The sequence below is a fragment of the Chiloscyllium plagiosum genome, unplaced genomic scaffold, assembly GCF_037043375.1.
Source record: "Chiloscyllium plagiosum isolate Xiang-an unplaced genomic scaffold, Cpla_swu_hap1 HiC_scaffold_42, whole genome shotgun sequence".
Lineage (NCBI taxonomy): Eukaryota > Metazoa > Chordata > Chondrichthyes > Orectolobiformes > Hemiscylliidae > Chiloscyllium > Chiloscyllium plagiosum.
In genome coordinates this window covers 35,084,020-35,109,956 of record NW_028270180.1, presented here as the reverse complement: position 1 = coordinate 35,109,956, position 25,937 = coordinate 35,084,020, and the positions used below count along the sequence as shown (strand labels likewise).

General features: G+C 41.4%; 1 protein-coding gene across 6 annotated transcripts in view; it reads left to right on the top strand.

The window, feature by feature from the left end:
* The window catches only part of herc1 (HECT and RLD domain containing E3 ubiquitin protein ligase family member 1), a 483,062-nt gene extending 460,774 nt beyond the window's left edge, over window positions 1-22,288 (top strand). For all 6 annotated transcript variants that reach the window (XM_087981970.1, XM_087981969.1, XM_087981967.1 and 3 more), the window contains exons 75-78: window positions 6,151-6,403; window positions 10,796-10,948; window positions 18,772-19,077; window positions 21,651-22,288. In XM_087981970.1, the coding sequence (XP_087838096.1) occupies window positions 6,151-6,403; window positions 10,796-10,948; window positions 18,772-19,077; window positions 21,651-21,836 (898 nt within the window). In that variant the 3' untranslated portion in view covers window positions 21,837-22,288. The remainder of the gene's footprint in view (window positions 1-6,150; window positions 6,404-10,795; window positions 10,949-18,771; window positions 19,078-21,650) is intronic.
* The last annotated feature ends 3,649 nt before the right edge of the window (window positions 22,289-25,937 follow it).

The following is a 25,937-nucleotide window of genomic DNA, read 5'->3' as shown; positions in this document are numbered from 1 at the left end:
GAGGGATACAGCTTGCCTAACCACTTAGTTTTAAACAAAACAGAATTTATTTGTAAGATTACCAAATGAAACACAAACAAAAGAGAACAGAATGTAGTATAACTTTAAGCTATCCAAAAACCCAACAGATTATCCCACCTTAATGATGCTGTTCCAAATTCCTGCAACAATCCCCATAGATGCCCCTTGGCAAAAAAGTTAAAATCAAATACAGGGTCTTACAGGAGAGGGATGGCAGAGAGATTCAACATGAAACACCTTCCTCGATTTATCTGTTTCTTTGACCAGCAGCATCAAAATTGACTGACTTCTTGCTCTGAACAGCTAGACTGTTAAAATCAGAACAAACCAAACCAAACCAGACAAAAGCTGAGCTGGGAGAACTGGCTGCTCCTCTTTCATTGTACAAGTGTTTTTTTTTAATTTAAAAGCCTTTTGCCTGATGCAGTATCTGTTAGCTATAATAAAATTGGCCCTAAATCCCTTCAAATATAGACATCCCAGAACCTGTGTCCTTATGACCGCTCTGAAAAAAAAAAGACAACATAACCTTGTTAAAGGAGCAGCATCGCCACGTGCTGCAAAGGCTAAGCCTTGACAACATTCCGGCAATAGTATTGAAGGCTTGTACTTCAGAACTCGTCTTAGCCAAGCTGTGTTCCAGTACAGTTATAACACTAACATCTACCTAATAATGTCCTGTGCTCACAAGGCAGGACAAATCCAGTCCAGCCAATTACTGCTTCATAAGCCTACTTTCGATCATCAGTAAAGTGATGGAGATATTATGAGGAATGGTATCAAGCAGCACCTGCTCAAAAATAACCTGGTCAGAGATGCCCAGTTGGGTTCCATCAGGGTCATTCCGCTCCTGACTTCATTACAACCTTGGTTCAAACATGGGCAAAAGAACTGAATTCCAGAGGTGAGGTGAGAGTGTCAGCTGTTGGCATCAAGGCTGCATTCAACAGAGTGTGACATCAAGGAGCCCTAGCAAAACTAGAATCAATGGGTATCGGGGGCAAACTCTCCAGTGGTTGGAGTCAGACCTGGCCCATGGTTGTTGGAGGTCAGTCATCCCAGCTCCAGGACATCTCTGCTGGAGTTCCTTAGGGTAGTCTCCAAGGCAAAACTATCTTCAGCTGCTTCATCAATGACCTTCTCTCCATCATAAATCAAAAGTGTGGATGTTCGCTGATGATTGCGCAATGTTCAGCACCATTCATGACTTCTCAGATACTGAAGTCGACCTTGTTCAAATGCAACAAGATCTGGAGAATATCCAGGCTTAGACTGACAAGTGGCAAATAATATTCGCACCACACAAATTCCAGGCTATAATCATCACCAATAAGAGACTATCATCACCAATGGCGTTGCCATCACTGAATACCCTGTTAATAACTTCCTGGGGTTTGTCATTGACCAGAGACTCAACTGGACTCACCCACATAAACACTGGCTACAAGAGCAGGTCACAGGGACTAGGAATACAGCAGCGAATGACTTACCTCTTGACTTTTCAAAGCCTACCCACCATTTACAGCACAAGTCAGGAGTGTGATGGAATACTTCTCACTTGTCTGGATGGATGCAGCTTCAGCAACATTAAGAAGCTTGACACCATCCAGGACAAAGCAACTCACTTGATTGGCACCACACCCATAGCATTCACTCCCTCCATCAATGATGCTCAGTAACAAAAGTGTGTACAAGATGCACTCCTGAAATTCACCAAACAACATCTTCCAAACCCACAATCACTTCTATTTAGAAGGGACAAGGCAGCAGTTACATGGGAACATCACCACCTGCAAGTTCCCCTCCAAGCCACTCACTGCCCTGGCTTGAAAATATATCTCTATTTCTTTACTGTTGCTAGGTCAAAATCATGGAATTCCCTCCCTATTGTTATTGTGCGTCAGCCCCATAGCAGCTGGACTGCAACAATCCAAGAAGACAGTTCACCATCATCTTCTCAAGGGCAATTAAGTCCAGGCAATTCATGTTGGCCAGCCGGTGATGACAATGTCCCATGAGAAAAATAGACTGGCAGCTTGCCTTTATTGGCTTTCAATGTTTTAGACAAGATTGGGAGGTGATGTAAAAGAGGTGGGGGGAGTTGCATTACTGATAAGTCAGATTATCACCATTGTACTGAAGGAGGACACCTTTTAGGGCTCATCTAGCAAGGCCACATGGGTAGAACCCAGGAATAGCAAGTGTGCAGTCACTTTGAAGGGATTGACCTACAGACCTTCCAACAGGCAGCAGATGATAGAGTAACAGATATGCGGGCACATCATAGAAAATGTATGTTAATGTGATTTTAACTTCCTCTATATGGGCTGGGACCCACTTAATGCCAAGGACTTGAATGGGGGCATGTGGGTTGAGGATGGAATTTGTTTTGTGTCTCCAGGATGGTTTTTTGAAACTATGTAAATAGTCCAATTAGAGAAAGGGTCATACTCGACCTGGTATTGGGGAATGAGCATGTCCAAGTTATCCAGATTTCAGAGGGGAAGCATTTTGGGAACAGTGACCATAATTTTGTAGGTTTTAAGTTACTTATGGAAAAGGATAAGATAGTCCTTGGGCACAAATTCTAAATTGGGGGAAAGCTAGCTAACATAATATCAGGCAGAAGCTGGAGAATGTAGATTGTGAGCAGCTGTTTGAGGGTAAGTCCACATCCGGCAAGTGGAAATCTTTTGATTAGACTTCAGGACCAGTATGTTTCTGTGATGAGAGCATAGTTAAAAAGAAAAAGATAGCTGGAAAGAACTCAAACAAGGAATTAGGGGGATGAAAAAGGAGCCTTGAAATGTCTTTGGTAAGCAGAATTAAGGAAAATCCCAAGGTGATTTATAGCTATATAAGGAGCATAAGAGTTTAAGAAGGGCAACAGGTATCTGTAAAATTACACACTGGTGAGCCTTACATTAATGGTAGGGAAATGATTGGAGAAGATTCTTCGGGCTGTGATTTACTCATGTTTGGAAAAATATGGATTTAGTAGTGATAGGCAGCATGGCTGTATGTGGAGAACAACTTGTCTCACAAATGTGATTGAGTTTTTTGAGGGAGTGACAAAGATGATTGATGAGGACAGGACAGTAGATGTTGTCTATGTGGACTTTAACAAGGCCTTTACAAGCTCCCTCATGGCAAGCTGTTACAAAAGGTGAAGTCACATGGGATCTGCAGTGAACTGTTAAGATGGCTGCAAAGTTGGCTTAGTCATCGAAGTTAGAGAGTAATAGTAGGTGTTTTTCTGACTGAAGAACTATGACCAGTGGTGTTCCACAGGGATCAGTGCTAAGACCATAGAGAAGAATGTAGATGGTCAGGTTAGTAAGCTTGCAGACAAAGATTGAAAGAGCTGCGGATAGTGAGGAGGATTGCCAGAAGATACAGCCAGTGTATAGATATGCTGGATACTTGGGTGGAGAAATGGTGGGTGATGTTTAATACAGGCAAATGTGAAATGATGCATTTTGGAAGATTAATACAAGAAGAAAGTACACAGTGAATGGCAGAATCCTTAGTAGCATCAACATACAGAGAAATCTAGGTTCACAAGTTCAGTTACCTGCAAGTGGCAATATGAGGGGCATGGACAGGATAAATAGGCAAAGTCTTTTCCCTGGGGTCGGGGGAGTCCAGAACTAGAGGTTATAGAGTGAGAGGGGAAAGACATAAAAGGGCAACCTTTTCAAACAGAGGGTGGTATATGTATGGAATGAGCTGCCAGAGGATGTGGTGGAGGCTGGTACAATATAAGATTGGATGGGTATATGAATAGGAAGAGTTTGGAGGGATATGGGCCGGGTGCTGGCAGGTGGGACTAGATTGGGTTGGGATATCTGGTTGACATGAACGGGTTGGTCCGAAGGGTCTGTTTCCATGCTGTACATCTCTATGACTCTACAAGTGGATAAGGTGGCCAAGATGGCATATCTTTTGTACTTCATCAAGTACAAAAGTTGTCAAGTCATATTGCAGCTGTATAGAACTTTATTTAGGCTATACTTGGAATATTGTGGACAGTACTGGTTGCCACACTACTATAAGGATCTGGAGGCTTTGATCAGGGTATGGAAATGGTTCACCAGGATGTTAGAAACAAAAACAGAAATTGCTGGAAAAGCTCAGCAAGTCTGACAGCATCTGTGGAGAGAAATCAGAGTTCACATTTCAGGTGCAGTGACGCTTCCTCAGAACAGCGTGGAAGGTTGGTGGGGGGGCGGGGGGGGGTGTCTGATAGAATGTTTGCAAAATTATGAGATGCAGGGATAGAATGGATAGTCAGATTCTTTTTCCCAGAGAAATGTGCATTACAAAGGGATATAGGTTTGATATAAAAGGAATAAGTTTAAAGGAAATTGGAGAGGCACATTTTGTTTTTAGTGTGTGGTAAGTACCTCGATTGCACTGCCAGAGGTGGAATCAATAGCAACATTTAACAGCACTTAGACAGATCTATTAATAGAAGGTTACATACTTTGTAAAGGCAAAAGGTTTTTCGTTTAGAAAGACATCATATGTTGACTCAAAGAGTCAGTTCTTGTGTTGTACTTTCTTTTTCTTATTCAAAATGAGATATACGTGACCATATCTATAACTTGGATGTAGGTTTGCTCGCTGAGCTACAAGGTTCATTTCTAGATGTTTCGTTACCTTACTAGGTAACATCTTCAGTGGGCCTCAAGCGAAGCAATGCTGAAAATTCCTGCTTTCTATTTATATGTTTGGGTTTCTTTGGGTTGGTGATGTCATTTCCTGTGGTGAAGTAACTTCCTGTTCCTTTTGTCAGGGAGTGGTAGATGGGGTCTAACTTGCTGTGTTTGTTGATAGAGTTCCAGTTAGAATGCCATGCTTCTAGGAATTCCCATGCAAGGACTGTAACAAATGCTACATTGGACAAAAAGGCAGAAAACTAGCCACCAGGATACATGAACACCAACTAGCCACAAAAAGACATGACCCTCTCTCACTAGTATCCTCACATATGGATGAGGAAGGACACCATTTTGACTGGGACAACACATCCATCCTAGAACAAGCCAAACAGAGACACGCACGAGAATTCCGAGAAGCATGGCATTCCAACCGGAACTCTTATCAACAAACACATCGAGTTAGACCCCACCTATCACCCGCTGAGAAAAGGAACAGGAAGTAACTTCATCACAGGAAATAACATCACCACAGGAAATGACACCACCAGCCCAAAGATACCCAAACATATAAATAGAAAGCAGGAATTTTCAGCATTGCTTCACCTGAGGCCCACTGATGATGTTATCTAGTAAGGTAACGAAACATCTGGAAATGAATCTTGCAGCTCAGCGACAAAACCTACATCTAAATCCTCAACCTGAGCTACAAATCTTTTCAAAACTCGCAAATATCTATAACTACTTATACACAGCCTAGAAGCAGCTTTTGTCATGTATGGTGTATCTCTACTTTGAAGGGAGGTATTTAGGCAATCTGGCGAATGCAGCAGAACCTTCAATTTACCAGCCATTGAACAGCTCCCATGACCACTCCACTTCATTACTCTTCCCACAGATTTGTTTATCTTTTTCTCCATTTGTTTGATGACTTACTGGATTTCTTGCAGCAATTTATTTTCATGGAAGTTTTGAAAGACTGAAGCAACACTTTTACACCAGCATGATTGTTATTTAAACCTAATTGCTGTCATTTAGAGCTGCTGGTGAAATTTTCTTGACAGTATGTGAAAATGCACTGCCTTATTCAGCTAATTATTGAGGGACAATAACAAATTATTAAATTTACAAAGGGCAGCACGGTGGCTCACAGCACCAGGGTCCCAGGTTCAATTCCAGCCTCGGGCAACTGTCTGTGTGGAGTTGGCACATTCTCCCCGGGTCTGTGTGGTTTTCCTCCGGATGCTCCGGTTTCCTCCCACAGTCCAAAGATGTGCAGGTCAGGTGAATTGGCCATGGTAAATTGCCCATAGTGTTAGGTGCGTTAGTCATGAGGGAAATGGGTCTGGGTGAGTTACTCTTCGGAGGGTCGGTGTGGACTTGTTGGGCCGAAGGGCCTGTTTTCACACTGTAGGGAACCTAATCTAAGTAGGAAACCTAATCTAAGAACTTACTTGTTTTTCTGCAGATTCCTCCTGAACCCTTCAGCGTGTTCAGATGAGCACCTAATGCAGTTCAAGTTTTTAGGAATTCTTGTGGGTGTTGCCATTCGTACAAAGAAACCATTGGATCTCCACTTAGCACCAATGGTATGGAAGCAGCTTTGCTGTATTCCACTTTCATTGGAAGATCTTGAGGAAGTGGACTTGCTTTATGTGCAAACACTTAACAGCATTCTTCACATTGAAGAAGGTGGGATAACTGAGGAGAATTTTCATGAGGTTAGTGTTTCATCAAATTCGATAAGGCCTATTTCAATTTTTGAAGGCTCTTTCTCCTAAGGAAACAGTGATTTTTGATCAATATTATTTAAGGCAGGCTTGTTAAGTTACTACTGATAAGCCTTGAGGTTTTTTGTATTATTTTAAAATATTAAATATTCTATCCTTTCTTAATATTAAATATCCTTGAATATTCAGCTCTCAATCTTGGACCTCTGTTCGCAAATAGAGGACAGAATGAATTGGGTCTAAAGCTAATGAGGAACTGAATGTCAAGTTTAATGATTTTGGACTTCATTGGAAGTTCTTTAGCAATATGCTTCATGTACTTATTGATTCCTTAACTGTCATAGATTTACTTTTTGACTAGTTGCAGAACATCGCTTTAAAAAAAAACAGGGTGAGATGTTTATGCTTATGTTTGCTTTGTAAGAGCCATCTGATGTCTTTTTTCCCCTTTTTTGAACAATAAACTGGAAAATGAAAGTTGAAGTGATTAATAGCTGAAAGTGCCAAGACAGTTTTCGCAATTGAAAATTGAGTAACATACACGCTAGCTGCACAATATTATGTTATTTTTTGGTGCACTAAGGTGATTACCTACTCTCTCAAAAATTTCAGGAGCCTTTGAATTTAGGGAAAATTGCTTATTGACAGCCTTTGGATTGGTCCAGCTGCGGTGTATTACTCAGAAATGTCCAGAATCCTGCAAACAAGAAACACCTTTGAGTGAAAAAGAAATGAAAACTCTGAATAGAAAGTGTTCTAATTCAAGTAAAGACAGAGGTTTCCTGGTCAGCTATTGAATCGAAAATCGACTGTTGCTTTGAGGGCACCATTATGTCATCAACACTAAAAAATTCAAAGGAACTGATATACAACCCACCTCGTCTTTATGGCCTGAATGAGATAAATTTGTTTCTCCCTGTCTGTATTTTTCCACTTATAGTATTTTGTCAAACTGTCTCTTTTTGTCTGTCTTATTTGTGAATGAATGAATAAGTTGTATTTTGAGTTTTAAAAGAACTAAGTTGCACAGTAGTAAAGAATAACCTACTTTGGTTTTCCATTGTTCAAAATCTAAATATTGACGTTCTAAATTGGAGAAAGGGCAATTTTGACAGTATTAGGCAAGAACTTTCAAAAGCTGATTGGGGGCAGGTGTTCACAGGTAAAGAGATGGCTGGAAAATGGAAAGCCTTCAGGAATGAGAGAATGAGATTCCAGAGAGAGTTTATTCCTGTTCGGATGAAGGGAAACACTGGTAGGTATAGGGAATGCTGGAGTACTAAAGAAATTGAGATTTTGGTTAAGAAAAAGAAGAAAGCATATGTAAGGTATAGACAGGATTGATCGAGTGAATCCTAAGAGTATAAAGGCGTATAAAGGAGGATACTTCAGAGGGAAATCAGAAGGGCAAAAAGGAGACATGAGAAAGCTTTGGCAAATAGAATTAAGGACAGTCCAAAGGGCTTTTACAAATATATTAAGGACAAAAGGGTAACTAGGGAGAGAATAGGGCCCCTCAAAGATCAGCAAGGCGGCCTTTGTGTGGAGCCACAGAAAATGGGGGAGATACTAAACGAGTGTTTTGAATTAGCATTTACTGTGGAAAAGGATTTGGAAGATATAGAATGTAGGGAAATAGATAGTGACACCTTGCAAAATGTCCATATTACAGAGGAGGAGGTGCTGGGTGTCTTGAAATGCATGAAGGTGGATAAATCCCCAGGGCCTGATCAGGTGTACCCTAGAAATCTGTGGGAAGCTAGAGAAGTGATTGCTGGGTCCCTTGCTGAGATATTTGTATCATTGATAGACGCAGGTGAGGTACCGGCAGACTGGCGATTGGCTAACGTGGTGCCACTGTTTAAGAAGGGTGGTAAGGACAAGACAGGGATCTCTAGACCAGTGAGCCTGACGTTGGTGGTGGGCAAGTTGTTGGAGGGAATCCTGAGGGACAGGGTGTACGTGTATTTGGAAAGGCAAGGACTGATTAGGGATAGTCAACGTGGCTTTGTGCATGGGAAATCATGTCTCACAAACTTGATTGAGTTTTTTGAAGAAGTAACAAAGAGGATTGATGAGGGCAGAGCGGTAGATGTGATCTGTATGGACTTCAGTAAGGCATTCGACAAGATTCCCCATGGGAGATTGCTTAGCAAGGTTAGATCTCACGGAATACAGGGAGAACTAGCCATTTGGATACATAACTGGCTCAAAGGTAGGAGAGTGGTGGTGGAGGGTTGTTTTTCAGACTGGAGGCCTGTGACCAGTGGAGTGCCACAAGGATCGATCCTGGGCCCTCTACATTTTGTCATTTATATAAACAATTTGGATGCAAACGTAAGAGTTACAGTTAGTAAGTTTGCAGATGACACCAAAATTGGAGGTGTAGTGGACAGCTAAGAGGGTTACTTCAGATTACTACAGGATCTGGACCAGATGGGCCAATGGGCTGAGAAATGGCAGATTGGAGTTTAATTCTGATAAGTGCGAGGTGCTGCATTTTGGGAAAGCAAATCTTAGCAGTACTTCTACACTTAATGGTAAGATCCTAGGGAGTGTTGCAGAACAAAGAGACCTTGGAGTGCAGGTTCATAGCTCCTTGAAAGTGGAGTCACAGGTAGATAAGATAGTGAAGAAGGTGTTTGGTATGCTTTCTTTTATTGGTCAGAGTATTGAGTACAGGAGTTGGGAGGTCATGTTGCGGCTGTACAGGACATTAGTTAGGCTACTGTTGGAATATTGCGTGCAGTTCTGGTCTCCATCCTATCAGAAAGGTGTTGTGAAATTTGAAAGTGTTCAGAACAATTTATAAGGATGTTGACAGGGTTGGAGGATTTGAGCTATAGGGAGAGGCAAACAGGCTGGGGCTGTTTTCCCTGTAGCTTCGGAGGTTGAGGGGTGACCTTATAGAGGCTTACAAAATCATGAGGGGCGTGGATAGGATAAATAGACAAAGTCTTTTCCCTGGGGTTGGAGAGCCCAGAACGAGAGGGCATAGGTTTAGGGTGAAAGAGGAAAGTTATAAAAGAGGCCTAAGGGGCAACTTTTTCATGCAGAGGGTGGAACATGGATGGAATAAACTGCAAGAGGAAGTGGTGGAGGCTGGTATAATTGCAACATTTAAAAGGCATTTGGATGGGTATATGAATGGGAAGGGTTTGGAGGGACAGGGGCCTGGTGCTGGCATTTGGGACTAGACTGGGTTGGGATATCTGGTCAGCATGCACGGGTTCAACCGAAGGGTCTGTTTCCATGTTGTAATTGCTATGACTCTAAGAATTAAGTGGGCGGCATGGTGGCACAGTGGTTAGCACTGCTGCCTCACAGCGCCAGAGACCGGGGTTCAATTCCCACCTCAGGCGACTCTCTGTGTGGAGTTTGCACATTCTCCCCATGTCTGCGTGGGTTTCCTCCGGGTGCTCCGGTTTCCTCCCACAATCCAAAAATGTGCAGGTTAGGTGAATTAGCCATGCTGAATTCCCCGTAGTGTTAGGTGAAGGGGTAAATGTAGGAGAATGGGTCTGGGTGGGTTACGCTTCGGCGGGTCGGTGTGGACTTGTTGGGCCGAAGGGCCTGTTTCCACACTGTAAGTAATCTAATCTAATCTAATCACGTGGAATCCAGGGTAACTTGGCACATTGCGTCGAAAGTTGGCTTAGTGGCAGAAGACATAGATAGTGGTAGCATACTGTTTGTGTAACTAGAGGTATTCTAGTGGTATGCCACTGGAATTAGCTTTGGGTTTCATATGGTTTGAGATATGTATAGATGCGAATGTGAGAGAAATGATAACTAAGTTTGTGGATGACATAAAAATCAGCTGACAGTGAGGAAAAAGCTCTTGGGTTACAGGAGGATGTAGATGGGTCAGTCTGATGGGTAGATCAGTAGCAGATGGAATTTGAGCCTGATAAGTGTGAGACAATGTACTTTGGAAGAAGGAACAAGACAAAGGTGAATTGCCCTAGTGTTCAGGGATATGTAGGTTAGGTGCATGAGTCAGGAGTAAATATAGAGTAATAGGGGAATAGGTCTGGGTGGGATACTCTTCGGAGAGTTGGTGTGGAATTGCTGGGCCAAAGGGTCTGTTTCCACACTAGGGATTCTATGAAATATTTTTCACCCAAAGATGCACCGCCTGGGAGGATAGTTGAGGTGGGTAACTTCGCCTTTATGAAGTACTTGGATGAGCACTTGGATGTCGTAGTGCTGGAATGTGGGACTAGTGTGGATTTCATGTATTTTTGACAGTTACAGACTCTATGTGCTGAAGAGCTTCTTCCATACTCTCTGATTTTATCATCATGGAAAATCCAGAATTCAACTCTTGCTAAATTTTCAATTTTGTTGAGTAGAAGAATAACACTTCCCTTTGCATTTCAGATGATACCCCTTGATTCTTTTGTGGGTCAAAGTGCTGATGGTAAAATGGTTCCGATTATCCCTGGTGGGAATAGTATCCCACTCACCTTTTCCAATAGGAAGGAATACGTGGACAGGGCAATTGAATACCGGCTGCATGAAATTGATCGGCAAGTAAGTGAATTGAATTGAATTGAATTGAATTGAATTTCTTATCACGTGTACTGAGGCACAGTGAAAAGTTTTGTCTTGCGAGCAATACAGGCATATCGCATAGTTAAGTAGCATAGATAGTAAATAATAGGTAAACAGCAGCACAAACAAAAACACAGGTACAGGCGAATGTTAAGAGTTTGTAGGTTCATTCAGCATTCTAACAGCAGTAAGGTAGAAACTGTTTCGAAAGCAGCTGGTGCATGTGTTCAGGCTTCTGTACCTACTCCCTGATGGTAGAGGTTGTAGAAAAACATTGCCAGGGTGGGATGGATCTTTGAGAATGCTGGTGGCCTTTCCTTGACAGTGGGCTTGGTAAATGGATTCTATAGATGGGAGGTTGGCCTTTCTGATTATCCGGGCTAAGTTCACCACTCTCTGTAACAGTCTCCATCTCTGATCTTGAATGGTATAGTTGCCATATACGTCCAGACAGAATGCTCTTGATGGCACACCTATAAAGGTTGGCAAGGATATTCGCCATCATGCCACATTTCCTCAGCTGCCTGAGGAAGAAGAGATGTTGTTGGGCCTTTGTAACCTGTGCATCCACATGAAGAGTCCAAGAAAGCTTATTGTGGATGACCACTCCCAGGAGCTTGACACTCTCCACTCATTCTACCTCTGTCCTATTAATGTGTAGGGGGGCATGAGTAGCATCTTGCCAAAAGTCAGTAATGAGTTCCTTGGTTTTTCTGGCACTGAGAGCTAGATTGTTCTCAGTGCACCATTTTCCCAGGTCTTCCACCTCCTGTCTGTATTCTGTTTCGTCATCATCTGAGATTTGACCGAATATGGTGGTGACACCAGTGAACTTGTAAATGGCATTAGTCTGGTATTTGGCGACACAGTCATGGGTATACAGTGAGTACAGAAGGGGGCTGAGTACACACCCCTGTGGGGCTCCAGTGTTGAGGGTTAGTGAGGATGAAATACTGTCCCCAGTCTTCACTGATTGTAGCCTGTGGGTCAGGAAACTGAGGATCCAGCTGCAGAGAGTGGGGCTTAGTCCGAGATCACTAAGTTTAGTAATCAGTCTCAAGGGGATAATAGTGTTGGAAGTTGAACTGTAGTCAATGAGTAAGATTCTTACATAGATGTTCTTGGTGTCTAGATGTTCTAGGGAAGAGTGAAGGGCAAGTGATATGCATCTGACATGGATCTGTTGGTCCAATAGGCAAATTGGAGTGGGTCAAGAGTAATGGGGAGTAATGGTCATGAGACATGCTGCATGAGCCTTCTTAGGCACAGGGATGATGTTGGACATCAAAGTGGATAACAGTCACAGTTTGATTTCTTACACAGAGCATCTCTTAGATAGAATAACTAGTACAGGATTGGAATATGGATTCAGAAAGCATTACGCAACAACATCTGTTGTGTAATTCTGGTATTCCATTCATCTCTGCTGATTATTATAATTTTGTCATATGCTTATAGGTCATTCTGATATAACATGACAGTTATGTTCCTCTATAACCGCTCGCCATGGAAAGCTGCTATAGAAAATCACGCTGTAGAAGATCGCTGTGCCCATTCAGTAGAAATCTTGCATTATCCAAACAGCGTCCACAATTCATTAGTCGCACTATGACCAATTTGCATTGACAAAACATGCATTATACCAGATCGACCTGTATTTATTTCCTTCTGAAGTGACCTGAGATGTTTTTCTACATTTTTAAAAAGAATGCTTGTTGATGTTTGGCTCACCTCTACGACCAGTATTTTGATCCATCTTTGATCTGACTTTAATGAAAATCAACCTTTAGTCTTTTTGTGATGTCCAATAATGTGATGAACATACAAATTAAGAGCAGGGGTAGGCCATTCAGTCTGCTCTTCTATTTCGTAAGATCATGGCTGAACCGTCTATAAGCTCCAGCCCTGCCTACACCTACTAGTCTTTCACCAGCTTGTTTACCAAGAATTTATCTACCTTAATAATGTTTTAAGACTCTCCTTCAAAGGTGGGTGGAACTAGAATTCCAAAACCACCCAATCCTCTGAGAAGAAAATTCACATTAACTGATTAAAATGGGAGATCCCTTACTTCTAAGGCTGTTTGCTGACACCACTGAATGAATGGTTCTCATTGTGCATGTATGGGCCCTTTGTGAAATGCCATGCCAATTTAAAACAAAGGGCAGCAACCAAATAAACAATAGTTTTCAGCAATTATGGGCGAATAACGTCACTGCGGTACTGGTAGAAGAATTCTACGTTCTGCTTTGCACAAGAGTGAGAGTGTCTTTTGCTGATGTCAGAAAAAAAATCTATTTTTAGACAGTGACCAGCTGGTTCTAGATTTGCAATCTCTCAAAGTCACCCTGTTTCAGCGTGATTACTTGATTGTTAGGTTTAGGTCTCATGTGTAATAGATGTTTACCTCGATCTCCGCAACCAATGCAGCTCCACATTCCACACTAGAGTGTTTCTAAAACATTCAAAGTGCACTTCACAATTGATCCCCACAAGGGAGCTCTCATACACGTCGCCAATAATGAAGGGCTTTTTGCTTCTGGTTTTGGAAAAATGAAAAGAATTTGTGTTAGTGTTAAAACCGTTCTAAAATAATTTTCTTTACTTGAATGTATCTGAAAAGTAGGTGATTGTTTTAGAAAATATAAATGATAATGAAACTGATATTAGGAATGGGCAAGAAACTCCCATGTCCTTTGTAAGAATAAAGCATTTATGATTCTGTATTTACTAGTTCTCCACTCCTGCAGCAAATTCTTGCCTATAATAGACAATAGGTGCAGGAGTAGGCCATTCAGCCCTTCAAGCCTTCACCGCCATTCAATATAATCATGGCTGATCATTCCTAATCAGTATCCTGTTCCTGCCTTATCTCCATAACCCTTGATTCCACTATCTTTGAGAGCTCTATCCAACTCTTTCTTAAATGAATCCAGAGTGTGGGCCTCCACTGCCCTCTGGGGCAGAGCATTCCATACAGCCACCACTCTCTGGGTGAAGAAGTTTCTCCTGAGCTCTGTCCTAAATGGTCTACCCGTATTTTTAAGCTGTGTCCTCTGGTTCGGCACTCACCCATCAGTGGAAATATGTTTCCTACTGCCAGAGTGTCCAATCCTTTCATAATCTTATACGTCTCAATCAGATCCCCTCTCAATCTTCGAAACTCAAGGGTATACAAGCCCAGTCGCTTCAGTCTTTCAGTGTAAGGTAATCCTGCCATTCCAGGAATTGACCTCGTAATGCACTCCCTCAATAGCCAGAATGTCTTTTCTCAAATTTGGAGGCCAGAACTGCACACAGTACTCCAGGTGTGGTCTCACCAGGGCCCTGTACAGCTGCAGAAGCACCTCTTTGCTTCTATACTCAACATCAGCAAATTTGCTAATGTTATTGCTGATACCATCTTCTATATCATTAACATATATTGTAAAAAGCTGCGGTCCCAGCACGGATCCCTGCGGTACCCCACTGGTCACTGCCTGCCATTCCGAAATGGAGCCGTTTATCACTACCCTTTGTTTCCTATTACCCTTTGTTTCCTATTTCAATCCAATCTAGTACTTTGCCCCCAATACCATGCGCCCTAATTTTACTCACCCCAACCTCCTGTGTGGGACTTTATCAAAAGCTTTCTGAAAGTCCAGGTACACTACATCTACTGGATTTCCCTCATCCAACTTCATAGTTACATCCTCAAAAAATTCAAGAAGATTAGTCAAGCATGATTTCCCCTTCATAAATCCATGCTGACTCTGTCCTATCCTGTTACTACTATCCAGATGTGCAGTAATTTCATCCTTTATAATAGACTCCAGCATCTTTCCCACCACTGAGGTCAGACTAACTGGTCTATAATTTCCTGCTTTCTCTCGCCCACCTTTCTTAAAAAGTGGTATAACATTAGCCACCCTCCAATCCTCAGGAACCGACCCAGAATCTATTGAACTCTGGAAAACAATCACCAATGCATCCACGATTTCCAGAGCCACCTCCTTCAGTACCCTGGGATGCAGACCATCAGGCCCCGGAGACTTATCAACCTTCAGACCTAACAGTCTCTCCAACACCAAATCCTGACAAATATAAATTCCCTTAAGTTCAGGTCCTTCAGCCACTGTTACCTCAGGGAGATTGCTTGTGTCTTCCCCAGTGAACACAGATCTGAATACCCATTTAATTCCTTGCCATTTCTTTGTTCCTAGTAATATATTCCCCTGTTTCTGTCTTCAAGGGCCCAATTTTTGTCCTAAACATTTTTTTGCCTTGTACATACCTAAAAAAGATTTTACTATCCTCCTTAATATTCTTTGAGGAGAAAGTGAGGTCTGCAGATGCTGGAGATCAGAGATGGAAATGTGTTGCTGGAAAAGCGCAGCAGGTCAGGCAGCATCTAGGGAACAGGAGAATCGACATTTCGGGCATTAGCCCTTCTTCAGGAATCTTCCCCTGAAGAAGGGCTAATGCCCGAAACGTCGATTCTCCTGTTCCCTAGATGCTGCCTGACCTGCTGCGCTTTTCCAGCAACACATTTCCATCCTTAATATTCTTGGCCAGTTTACCTTCATACCTCATTTTTCCTCTGCGTATTTCCTTCTTGGTAATCCTCTGTTGCTCTTTAAAAGTTTCCCAGTCTTCAGTTTTCCCACTTATCTTAGCTATGTTATACTTTTTCTCTTTTAACTTTATATGTTTCTTTACTTCCCTCGTCAGCCACGGCCACACATGCCTCCTCCTGGGATCTTTCTTCCTTTTAGGAATGAACTGATCCTGCAACTTCTGCATTATACACAGAAATATCCGCCATTGTTCCTCCACGGTCATCCCTTAAGGTATTGCACCATTGAACTTTGGCCAACTCCTCCCTCATAGCTCCATAGTTCCCTTTATTCAACAGAAGTACTGTCACTTCCGACTGTACCCTCTCCCTCTCAAATTGCAGATTGAAGCTTATTGTATTATGGTCACTACTTCCCAATGGCTCCTTCACTTCGAGGTCTCTGACCAATTCTGGTTCGTTACACAATACCAGATCCAGAATTGCCTTCTCCCTGGTCGGCTCCAGCTCTAAGAATCCATCTCTGAGGCACTCCACAAAGTCTCTTTCTTGAGGCCCAATACCATCCTGATTCTCCCAGTCTACCTGCATGTTAAAATCCCCCATAACAACTGTAGTGACATCTTTGCGACAGGCCAATTTCGGCTCCTGATTTAACTTACATCCGACATCCAGACTACTGTTTGGGGGCCTGTAGCTGACTCCCAAGAGGGTCTTTTTACCCTTAGTATTTCGAAGCTCTATCCACACTGACTCTACATCCCCTGACTCTAGGTCCCCCCGCGCAAGGGACTGAATATCGTCCCTTACCAACAAGGCCACCCCACCCCCTCTGCCCGTCAGTCTGTCCTTACGATAGCACGTGTATCCTTGAATATTCATTTCCCAGGCCCTGTCCACTTGAAGCCACGTCTCAGTTATCCCCACAATATCGTATCTGCCAATTTCCAAAAGAGCCTCAAGCTCATCCATCTTATGTCTAATGCTTCGTGCATTCATGTATAGTATTTTTAATTTGTTACTGCTCTCACCCTTCCCATCAACCCTTATTTCACTCAACGTTACAGCATGATGCCTTTCCGAGTTTTCTGCCTCATTGATACAGTTGTCTTTCTTGACTTCTCTTGTTCTAACTTTCCCTTCAATTTCCTTTTTAAACATCCAGCTTGTCCCCTCCCCCCCGCTACTTAGTTTAAATGTAGCGGTGTTGCAGTAGAAAACCTGTCTGCCAGAATGTTGGTCCCTAACCTATTAAGGTGCAAGCCATCTCTCTTGTAGAATTTATGCTTACCACAAAATATACCCCAGTGATCCAAGAACTTAAATCCTTGCTTCCTGCACCAGTTCTCCAACCACACGTTCAAGTCCATTATCTCCCTGTTTCTGGCCACACTAGCCCGAGGAACTGGAAGCAAACCGGAGATAACCACCTTGGACGTCCTGCTTTTCAGCCTTCTTCCTAGTTCTCCGAAGTCTCGCTGTAGTATGTTCCTCCTCTTCTTGCCGACATCATTTGTGCCGACATGTACCACCACCTCTGGCTCTTCACCCTCATCCTTGAGGATTTACTGCACTCTGTCCGCGATGTCTTTCATTCTAGCAGCAGGAAGGCAACACACCATCCTTAAATCCAAGAAAAATTTTACAAAAGGTTGGCTCGAGGGATGACTTTCAATAGATCGCAGCGAGGTAGCTGCTCTGCTACTTACGAAACCCTGAGCCAGAATCAGGTCGTCTACGAATGATTTAGCACCAGGTTCCCCATGAACATGCAAGTAAAGGAGAGAGGCGGTGCCCATACGGCCGCACTCCAGACCAGAGTCGAATGGCGATACGCACCGACCGGAGTCGGTTATCCTAGGCCAACCAGTGATCCACGGCGCTCGGGTATCGTTACATTTAGGCAGGATTCTGACTTAGAGGCGTTCAGTCATAATCCCACAGATGGTAGCTTCGCACCATTGGCTCCTCAGCCAAGCACATACACCAAATGTCTGAATCTGCGGTTCCTCTCGTACTGAGCAGGATTACTATTGCAACAACACAACATCAGTAGGGTAAAATTAACCTGTCTCACGACGGTCTAATGTTAGGGAGGCCTTACCAGTCCCGTATACTATAATTTTGGCCCAGTTCCATTCAAGAGTTTTGCCAAATGTACGTTTGCCCTCCCTCATTTTGACCATCAGCATTGTACTATCAGGAAAAAATTTACTAAAGTGTAATTCTTTCTTAATTTCTTCCACTTTCAAGGTTTTAATTGGATATTGCTTTCTTTTCTATCCTTAACAGTCAGCGACTGCTTTCGCTCACAGCTTAGGCTAGTTTCTTCCATCAATGGAACATAAGCTCCCTTTGGTTTTCCATGTTCACCCTGGCCCAACATCATTTCAAAGTGTCCCTGCATCTATTTGCAATAAACAAAAGTCTTGCTGAAAACAAAATATACATCTTGTCACAATTTTTTTTTTATTTTACACTCATCGGGACAATTTACAAGAAATATCAATGTGAAGGAAGGCATTTATATCTAATGATAAGAGAATGCTGATTTGTTAGCAAGTGGATGCTGGTAAAGTCATTGCCACTGAGAATGAACTAGTCAGATAATAACTGACAGTTGACTCCAAAGCTTTGTTTAAACCTTAACCAGTTATGTTGACTCTGATTAATATATTATCCTGAGAAATTAACCAGAGAGTGGCTGTTAATCGATTTTGTTGAATTAAAACAACTCTTTCTGTCTGCAAAGAGCAGGTGACTTTTTATGTAATTTCCACTGTATCCAAAGTGATCCTAACCATCATAAATTAGTTTCAGTATTATTTACATACTTGGGATTATTTATGCAACGTTGTCCAATTGTAGAATCAAGTTTAATGTTGGAAACTGTGTTTTGAATTATTGCAAGCATAGACTGGTTGGGTATGGTCAGTATCTTCCTTGTTGAGAACAAGGAATCAGGCTGAGAGTACATAACGTTTGGAACCGGAAGCTACACATACTTAGGTTCTGTACTATCAAATGACTAATTGATAAACTATTTGGCTGGAGTTTTGCATCTCATCATTAAGATAATTAGAAATGCTTAATGTTCTTACTCATTATACAAGCAAGCAATGAGGTTGCTCTTAAGCTGACACAACTTGTGGAGTATTACTTGTAAAGGAGCAAACTGTGGATGTGCTTTTTTTAACTTTAGCAGCTGTTTGACTTTCTGTTTGCCTTTTCTTTGCTACTCATTCAGGTAGCTGCAGTTCGAGAAGGGATGTCTTGGATCATTCCAGTTCCCCTGCTGTCTCTCCTTACTGCTAAGCAGTTGGAACAAATGGTTTGTGGGCTGCCCGAAATCTCTGTAGACGTTCTAAAAAAGGTTGTACGGTATCGAGAGGTAGATGAGCAACATCAGTTGACACTGTGGTTCTGGCAGACACTGGAGGAATTCTCCAATGAAGAGCGAGTTCTTTTCATGCGTTTTGTGTCAGGCCGATCTCGTCTGCCAGCAAACACTGCCGATATCTCTCAGCGATTTCAGATTATGAAAGTTGATAGGGTAAGAAACATTTATTCTCTTCTGGAAATTTTTTATCCATTTACTTTGACAAAGTCCCACATAAGAGATCGATGTGTAAATTAAAGCACATGGGATTTGGGAGTGTGTATTAAATTGGTAGAAAACTGGTTGGCAGACAGGAAATAAAGAGTAGAAATAAACGGGTCTTTTTTCCAAATAGCAGGCTGGTGGTGCACCACAGCTATTCACAATATGTATTAATGATTTAGATGAGAGAATTAAATATCATCTCCACATTTGCAGCTGACAAAAACCAGATGTTACAGTCTGATTTGGACAAACTGACTGAGAAAATGCATGTCAGATACAGTATGATGTAAATAAAATGTGAGGCTATCCACTTTGGGAGCAAAATCAGGAAGAAAGATTATTATTTGAATAGCTGTAAATTGAGAGAGAGGACTGCGTCGTGAAACTTTGGTACCCTCATGCACCTGTCGCTGAAGGTGCAGCAGACGGTCAAGAGGGCAAATGGTATGATGGCCTTCATAGCGAGAGGTTTGAGTAAAGGAGTAGGGATGCTTTGCTGCAATTATACAGGGTCTTAGTGAGACGCATCCAGAATATTGTGTGCAGTTTTGGTCTCTTTATCTGAGGGAATATGCTTTTCCTCTGAAGGGAGTGCAGGAAAGGTTTACCAGACAGGATGGCAGGACTGACGTTTGAGGACAAGTTAAATTGGTTAGGATTATATTTGTTGGAATTCAGAAAAATGATTGCGATCTTCTAGAAATCTGTAGAATTCTGAAAAGAATTTATGGTAGATGCAGAAAGGATGTTCTCAGTGGTAACGTGTCCAGAACTGAGGTCACAGTTTGAGGACACAGAGTAAACCATTTAGGAATAAAATGGAGAGAAATGTCATCACCCAGAAAGTGTTGAGCCTGTGAAATTTGCTACCACAGAAAGCAGTCGATTTCAAAACATTGTATGATTTCAAGAAGTGGTTGGATATTGCATTGCATTGGGACTAAAAAGCTGTGGGAGATAAAGCAGGAACCGGCTATTGAGTTGGATGATCAACCATGAACATAAATGAATGGTGAGGCAGGCTCAAAGCACCAAATGGCATATTCCTGCTTCTATTTTCTATGCTTCCAGTGTCTTAGGACCAACCGTTTTCAGCTATGCACATCAATGGCATTCCCTCCATCATAAGGTCTGAAGTGACGCTACTCACTGAGGTTTGCAAATATTCAACACCATTCATGGCTTCCCAGTCACTAGTTTAAGTCCATTTTCAAAAGCAGTAAAACCTGGACAACAATCAGGTTTTGATAATTGACAAGTAGCATTCACGCTACAGAGTGCCAGATAAGAATAACGACCATTTCGGATAGGAGAGAATTTAGCCATCATTGACCTTCAATGGCTCCCACTAATATGAATATCCTGGTGATTACCATTGAACGGTAACTAAACTGGACCAGCTATATAAATGCTGTGGTTACAAGAGCAAGTTAGCGATTTGGAATCTTGAGGTAAGGATCTCACCACTGACTCCTCAAAATCTGTCCACCATCTAAAAGGCATAAGTCAGGAGTGTGATGGAATAATTTATGCTTGACTGTACAGTTGCCTCCATTTGTTGCAATTTTGCACATTCACGTACTCCATTAATTATCTTTGTCATCCTTTGCTTATACTGCTTACAATCCCACCTTGTCATTGTGATTGATTGATTTGGATATGTGACTTTCTATTCCATGTATTAATTAATACATTGAATACTTGAGGCATGAACATAGATTCTCAGACACCACTTGTCAATTTGAGTACCTCCCCAACAACTCCAGTCTGAAGAAGAGTCACTGTATCCAAAATGTTGACTCTGCTTCTCTCTACAGATGTTGCCAGACCTGTTGAGTTAGTCTAGCAATTTCAGTTTATATTTCAGATTTTGCAGTTCTTTACCTTTGTCTAATCCCCATTCTGTCTTTTGATGCTCAGCCAGTTTTGTAACCAGCTTCAACACTAGCCTCTTCTGAGGGGTTTTATGAAATGCCTACGGTGGATATATAAATAATATTCTCTTTTCCACTTCTTCAAAATCATTACTTCTTCAAAAAAAACTGAACAGATTCTCCAAGGCATGACCTATCTTTGATAAACACATGTTGGCTCTCTGAGCAGCTGCAAGTCACCCTGCCTTCAATTCTTGAGTTATTTCCTGAACAAATCATTCTTTCTTGCATGCTCAGCAGAATTCAATCAAACTCCAACATCTGTATTTTTGTGCTCTACCTGGAATAATTATTGATTGTAAAACTTGCCTCAATATGACCTTTGGCTGTCATAGTAGTTGACTTCTATGACTGACTGACTGTTAGCAGTATACTGGATGAAATAATTTGCATGCTATCAAGCAAAGTTACTTCACATTTTATAAGCTAAAGTTTTGATGCTCTACAAGAATGTATGGCTTATGAATTAATTAAATGTACCTGTGTATATACTGATCTGTTGAGTGGTTTAAAATTTGCTACCCAATAATATGATGTTCTAAACTATGTCTGACCACCACTCATTATCATGTGTCTCTTTCCTGACAGCCTTACGACAGTTTGCCTACCTCACAAACTTGCTTCTTTCAGTTGCGTCTACCTCCATACTCCAGTCAGGCAGTCATGGCGGAGCGGTTACGCTATGCTATCAACAACTGCAGATCCATAGATATGGACAACTACATGCTGTCTCGTAATGTGGACAATGCAGAAGGCTCTGATACCGATTACTAATTGAACAAAACTGCTGCACCAAGGGGCAATGGTTAGCAAAGTCAATGGTATTGCAAGTATAAGTGACTACTGCAGCTATAGTGAAGAACCCAGAATATTTTAATTGTATATGAACTTGAAGAAAATTGAATGTGATCAATGTTATTGTTTGATTTTAATTTCAACTATAAGCAGGTTTAAAAAAGTTCTCCTGATATTTGTTTTTGTTCATTTTTAATAGGTTTGCATGGAGATATTTTGGTGCATTTTTGAGTGGTATAGATGACCCCTCCAAGTGTTGGGGGCTATGAAATTAAAGTTTAACAGAAAATGTACATTGTGTATAATTGTTCATGAGGGAGAGCAATTTTACATAAATATTCTTATATTTATTTTTGTTTTAATTTGCATTGCCTGTGCTGAGTTTCCTATCAGAACGACATCCAAAACAATAAAGCATTAATTTAAAGCCATTGTGTTTGTGCATTACTTCAAGCTGTTCTAATCAATGATTTTAAACCTTTGGGTATATTTTTTAACCCAGAGTAAATTGTTTAAAAATATATTTAATCGGGTTAAGAATTACCAAAATAGGACTTGTGCAGATTTCACAGTAAAAACCGCTGAAGATCATCAGATGCTTTCAGCACAAGAGGCTATGCCACCTGTTGTGTCTAGGATTTCCTGGAAGAAATGTTCAACTAATTTCACACCCACTGTGTAACTTGTTTGTTAAACACTATTTTCCCTCAATAAATCTCATCTTACTTTCTTGCATCTTACATTGGTAAAGTGATGTTTTGTTTTGCATTAATTTTTAAAAGCTTTCTCTCCTCCGCAATCCAACACTGAGAATGCACTGAATGACCTGTAGTTCCTCTTTATCCTTATAAGGGTGAAATATTTAGGATTCTCCAGGCTTCTAGTGTCATCCTATATTGAAGGAAGATTAGTAGATTATGGCCAGTTCCTCTGCAATTTTCACCTTTCTTTTCCTCCATATCCTAGGATGTATCCAATCTGGTTCACTTCTCAACTATATACAGGCAGCCAATGTGATACTAGGTTATAGTACAACAGGTTTATTTAGAAGCACTAACTTTCAAAGCTCCACTCCTTCATCAGGTGGTTGTGGAGGACACAATTGTAAGACACAGAATTTAAAGCACAAGTTTACAGTGTGATGTAACTGAAATTATACATTGAAAAATACCTTGATTGTTTGTTGAGTCTTTCATCTGTTCGAATACCATGATAGTTTTACTTCTTTCATATGTAAATCACAAAACTTTTTTTAAAAAGTTACATTCTCAGGTTAACTATAACAATTGGTGTCAGGCCAGATACTATGTTAAAGGTGTTAGTCCCCTGTGTTCTCTGTCTGTGCCATATTGTATAGACTGATTCTAATCTAAAAAGTGAGTTAACAGAGTCTTACATGAATTTATGCAGTTTTGAGCAAAATACAATGAACTCTGCAAGTACAAATTCACCCCAAGATAACAAGGTTGGGGTGCATGTGTGCATGTGGGTTTGTGTGTGTGTGTGTGTGTATATATGTCTGCCTGAGGTGGGGGGAGTTGTGAGTGTGAGAGTGTATATGTGAGCGTAGAGTATCTAAGTCTGTGAGGGGGTGCATGTGTGTATGTTTGTGTGTCTGGGATGGGTGTTGTGAGTGTCCTCTACTTCTCTATCATTTTTAACATGTCTCAATTATCTCCTATTTCATTATGATCTGGTAAAATCATCTTGGTAAAGTAGATGTGCAGTATTTATTTAATACCTCAGTCATGCCAGTGCTCCCATTAAGGCCCAGAATGAAGTCCAGCTTCTCTTGGTACAATCCTTTTTCGATTTATATTCTACAGAATAGTTTTAGATTCATTTTGCTGTTAACTGCCAGTTTCTTCTCATGCTATCTCTTTGTTTCTCTTATTTTGTCTCTTCTCCTCTGAATCATTTACATTCAGCCTGGCACTCGGTTGTAGTATCTACCTGATGTCTATCATGTACATCCTTCTAGATTTATGGGAATGTATCATTACTGTGCCTGAACTATCTCCTTGATAAAAAGGCAATCCATTGTTTTGTTACAAATTTGCCTGGCAACCTTTAATTCCAGTTTACCTGGACCAGATGTGTTCTCAGCTAATTGAGGTTTGACTGATTATCCTTACTCTAATGTAAGGATTATGTGCCTTTTAAGAGATGTCTTCTGACCTGTTCCTCTTAGAGAGGGGTGTTGTTGCATTGGTAGTGAAATGACTCCGTCAGACAGGCAGTTGATAAACAGCGTTGAGTTCTCTCTGTACTTTTTATTTATATAAAGTAGGACAAATGAATCATGATCAGGGGATTTTAGTTTTTCGTTCAGTGAGTTGGAGAGTTTTGTTGACTGTTGGAGCTGAAAGATTAGATTAGATTTTTTTAGATTCCCGACAGTGTGGAAACAGGCCCTTCGGCCCAACAAGTCCACACTGACCATCCGAAGAGTAACCCACCCAGTCCCATTTCCCTCTGACTAATGCACCTAACACTATGGGCAATTTAGCATAGCCAATTCACCTAACCTGCACATCTTTGTGACTGTGGGAGGAAACCCACACAGACGCGGAGAGAATGTGCAAACTCCTCACAGACAGTCGCCCGAGGCTGGAATCGAACCGGGTCCCTGATGTTGTGAGGCTGCAGTGCTAACTGCTGAGCCACCGTGCCACCTGTGTGAGTTCTTTGCTGCTAGAGTGATGTCTTAGTCAGAGTGGCTTCCTCTTAAAAATCAAAAAGGGGAAATTGTTTCTGTGGCATTTCTTTCTACTGGGCTGGTTAGAGGCTACACGTAAAAATAATAACTGCTGCTGAATTGCCTTTGCCAAGGGTATGTTTATAGAATACTGCCTTTTTTGGAACAGTTCGTGATTAGTAGTTAAATAATACATTATCTTGTTAAGCCTTTCAAGTTATGCCAATTTGTTTGGTATTTTAACTGTCTTGTAAGAATAAAGTGTGTTTTGATTAAAGGTCAGTGGTGGATCAGTCAAATCATGGGACTCCTTAAACAACTCCTTAAACTTGCCTTTAAAAAAATATAGTGTTTAGGCTATCTCTGTAATACACTTTGGGGGCATCCAATTTGGTCCATAACAAATTGGGTATTTACAATTTTTGGGCTCAAAGATGGTGAGTGTCAATGTTCTCTTTACAGGTGTTGCGTTTGGTTGGTTTAGATAAAGAATGCTTTGTGTATTATTGTCTCTTTCAGTGGCTAAGAGTTTGCTGGGTATGGAAGAAGTCAGTTTTTGTTTACAGAAGGTGGGTAAGCTTTTGGAATTGGCACACAAGTTGAAGTTGATGTTGCCTGCGAGCATGAGGAAAATAGAGATAATTGCAGCAATAGCTAAGCATTTGCAATTGTCAAAGATACAGTTGGAATAGTTGAAAATAGCTGAAACTCAATTGCAAATGAAGCAGCTTGAATTAGAGGCAATGGCAAAGGAAAAAGAAAGAATACCTGAGCTGAAAAAAGGGATAGAGATTTTTGAACTTCCGAAGTTGGCACTGAAAAGTGAAAGTAGACTTAAAGTGGGGGGAGTAAATGTTTTTACATAGGTTAAAACAGTGATGAGGACAGTAATGAAGAGCAAGCCCATCGGAGTTAAAGACCTGGTGGGATTTGTTTAAATATGTGCAAGCATTGCTGTCAGTGCTATACTCCCAAGGGGCTATCCCCCACCCCTAGTGTATTCAAAATGGCGTACCTGTTTGAAGTGAGGATAGTGCAGGAGTGTCCTGTGGCTACCTGGCTACCTCACCTACTCCTAGCAGTCAACCAGCTACCTTCCTCCACCTTCCTGAAACTACCATCCATCACACCCCTTGCTCTTGTAAACTCCACGTTACATCCAAATGCTGCTCCAACCAACCCATGCAGTCTGATGAAATCCGCGAGTAAACACTCTATCTGCAGACATAGCTTCCAGAAACATTCAAATTCTCTCAGGTCTGACAGGAAGAGCACATCACCCTACCACAAGTCATTTCTGCCCCTTTACCAATCTACACAGCCAGAAATTACCTAAAAATCAAAACACACTATGCTCAAAAACTCAGCATTAGCACAGTCTT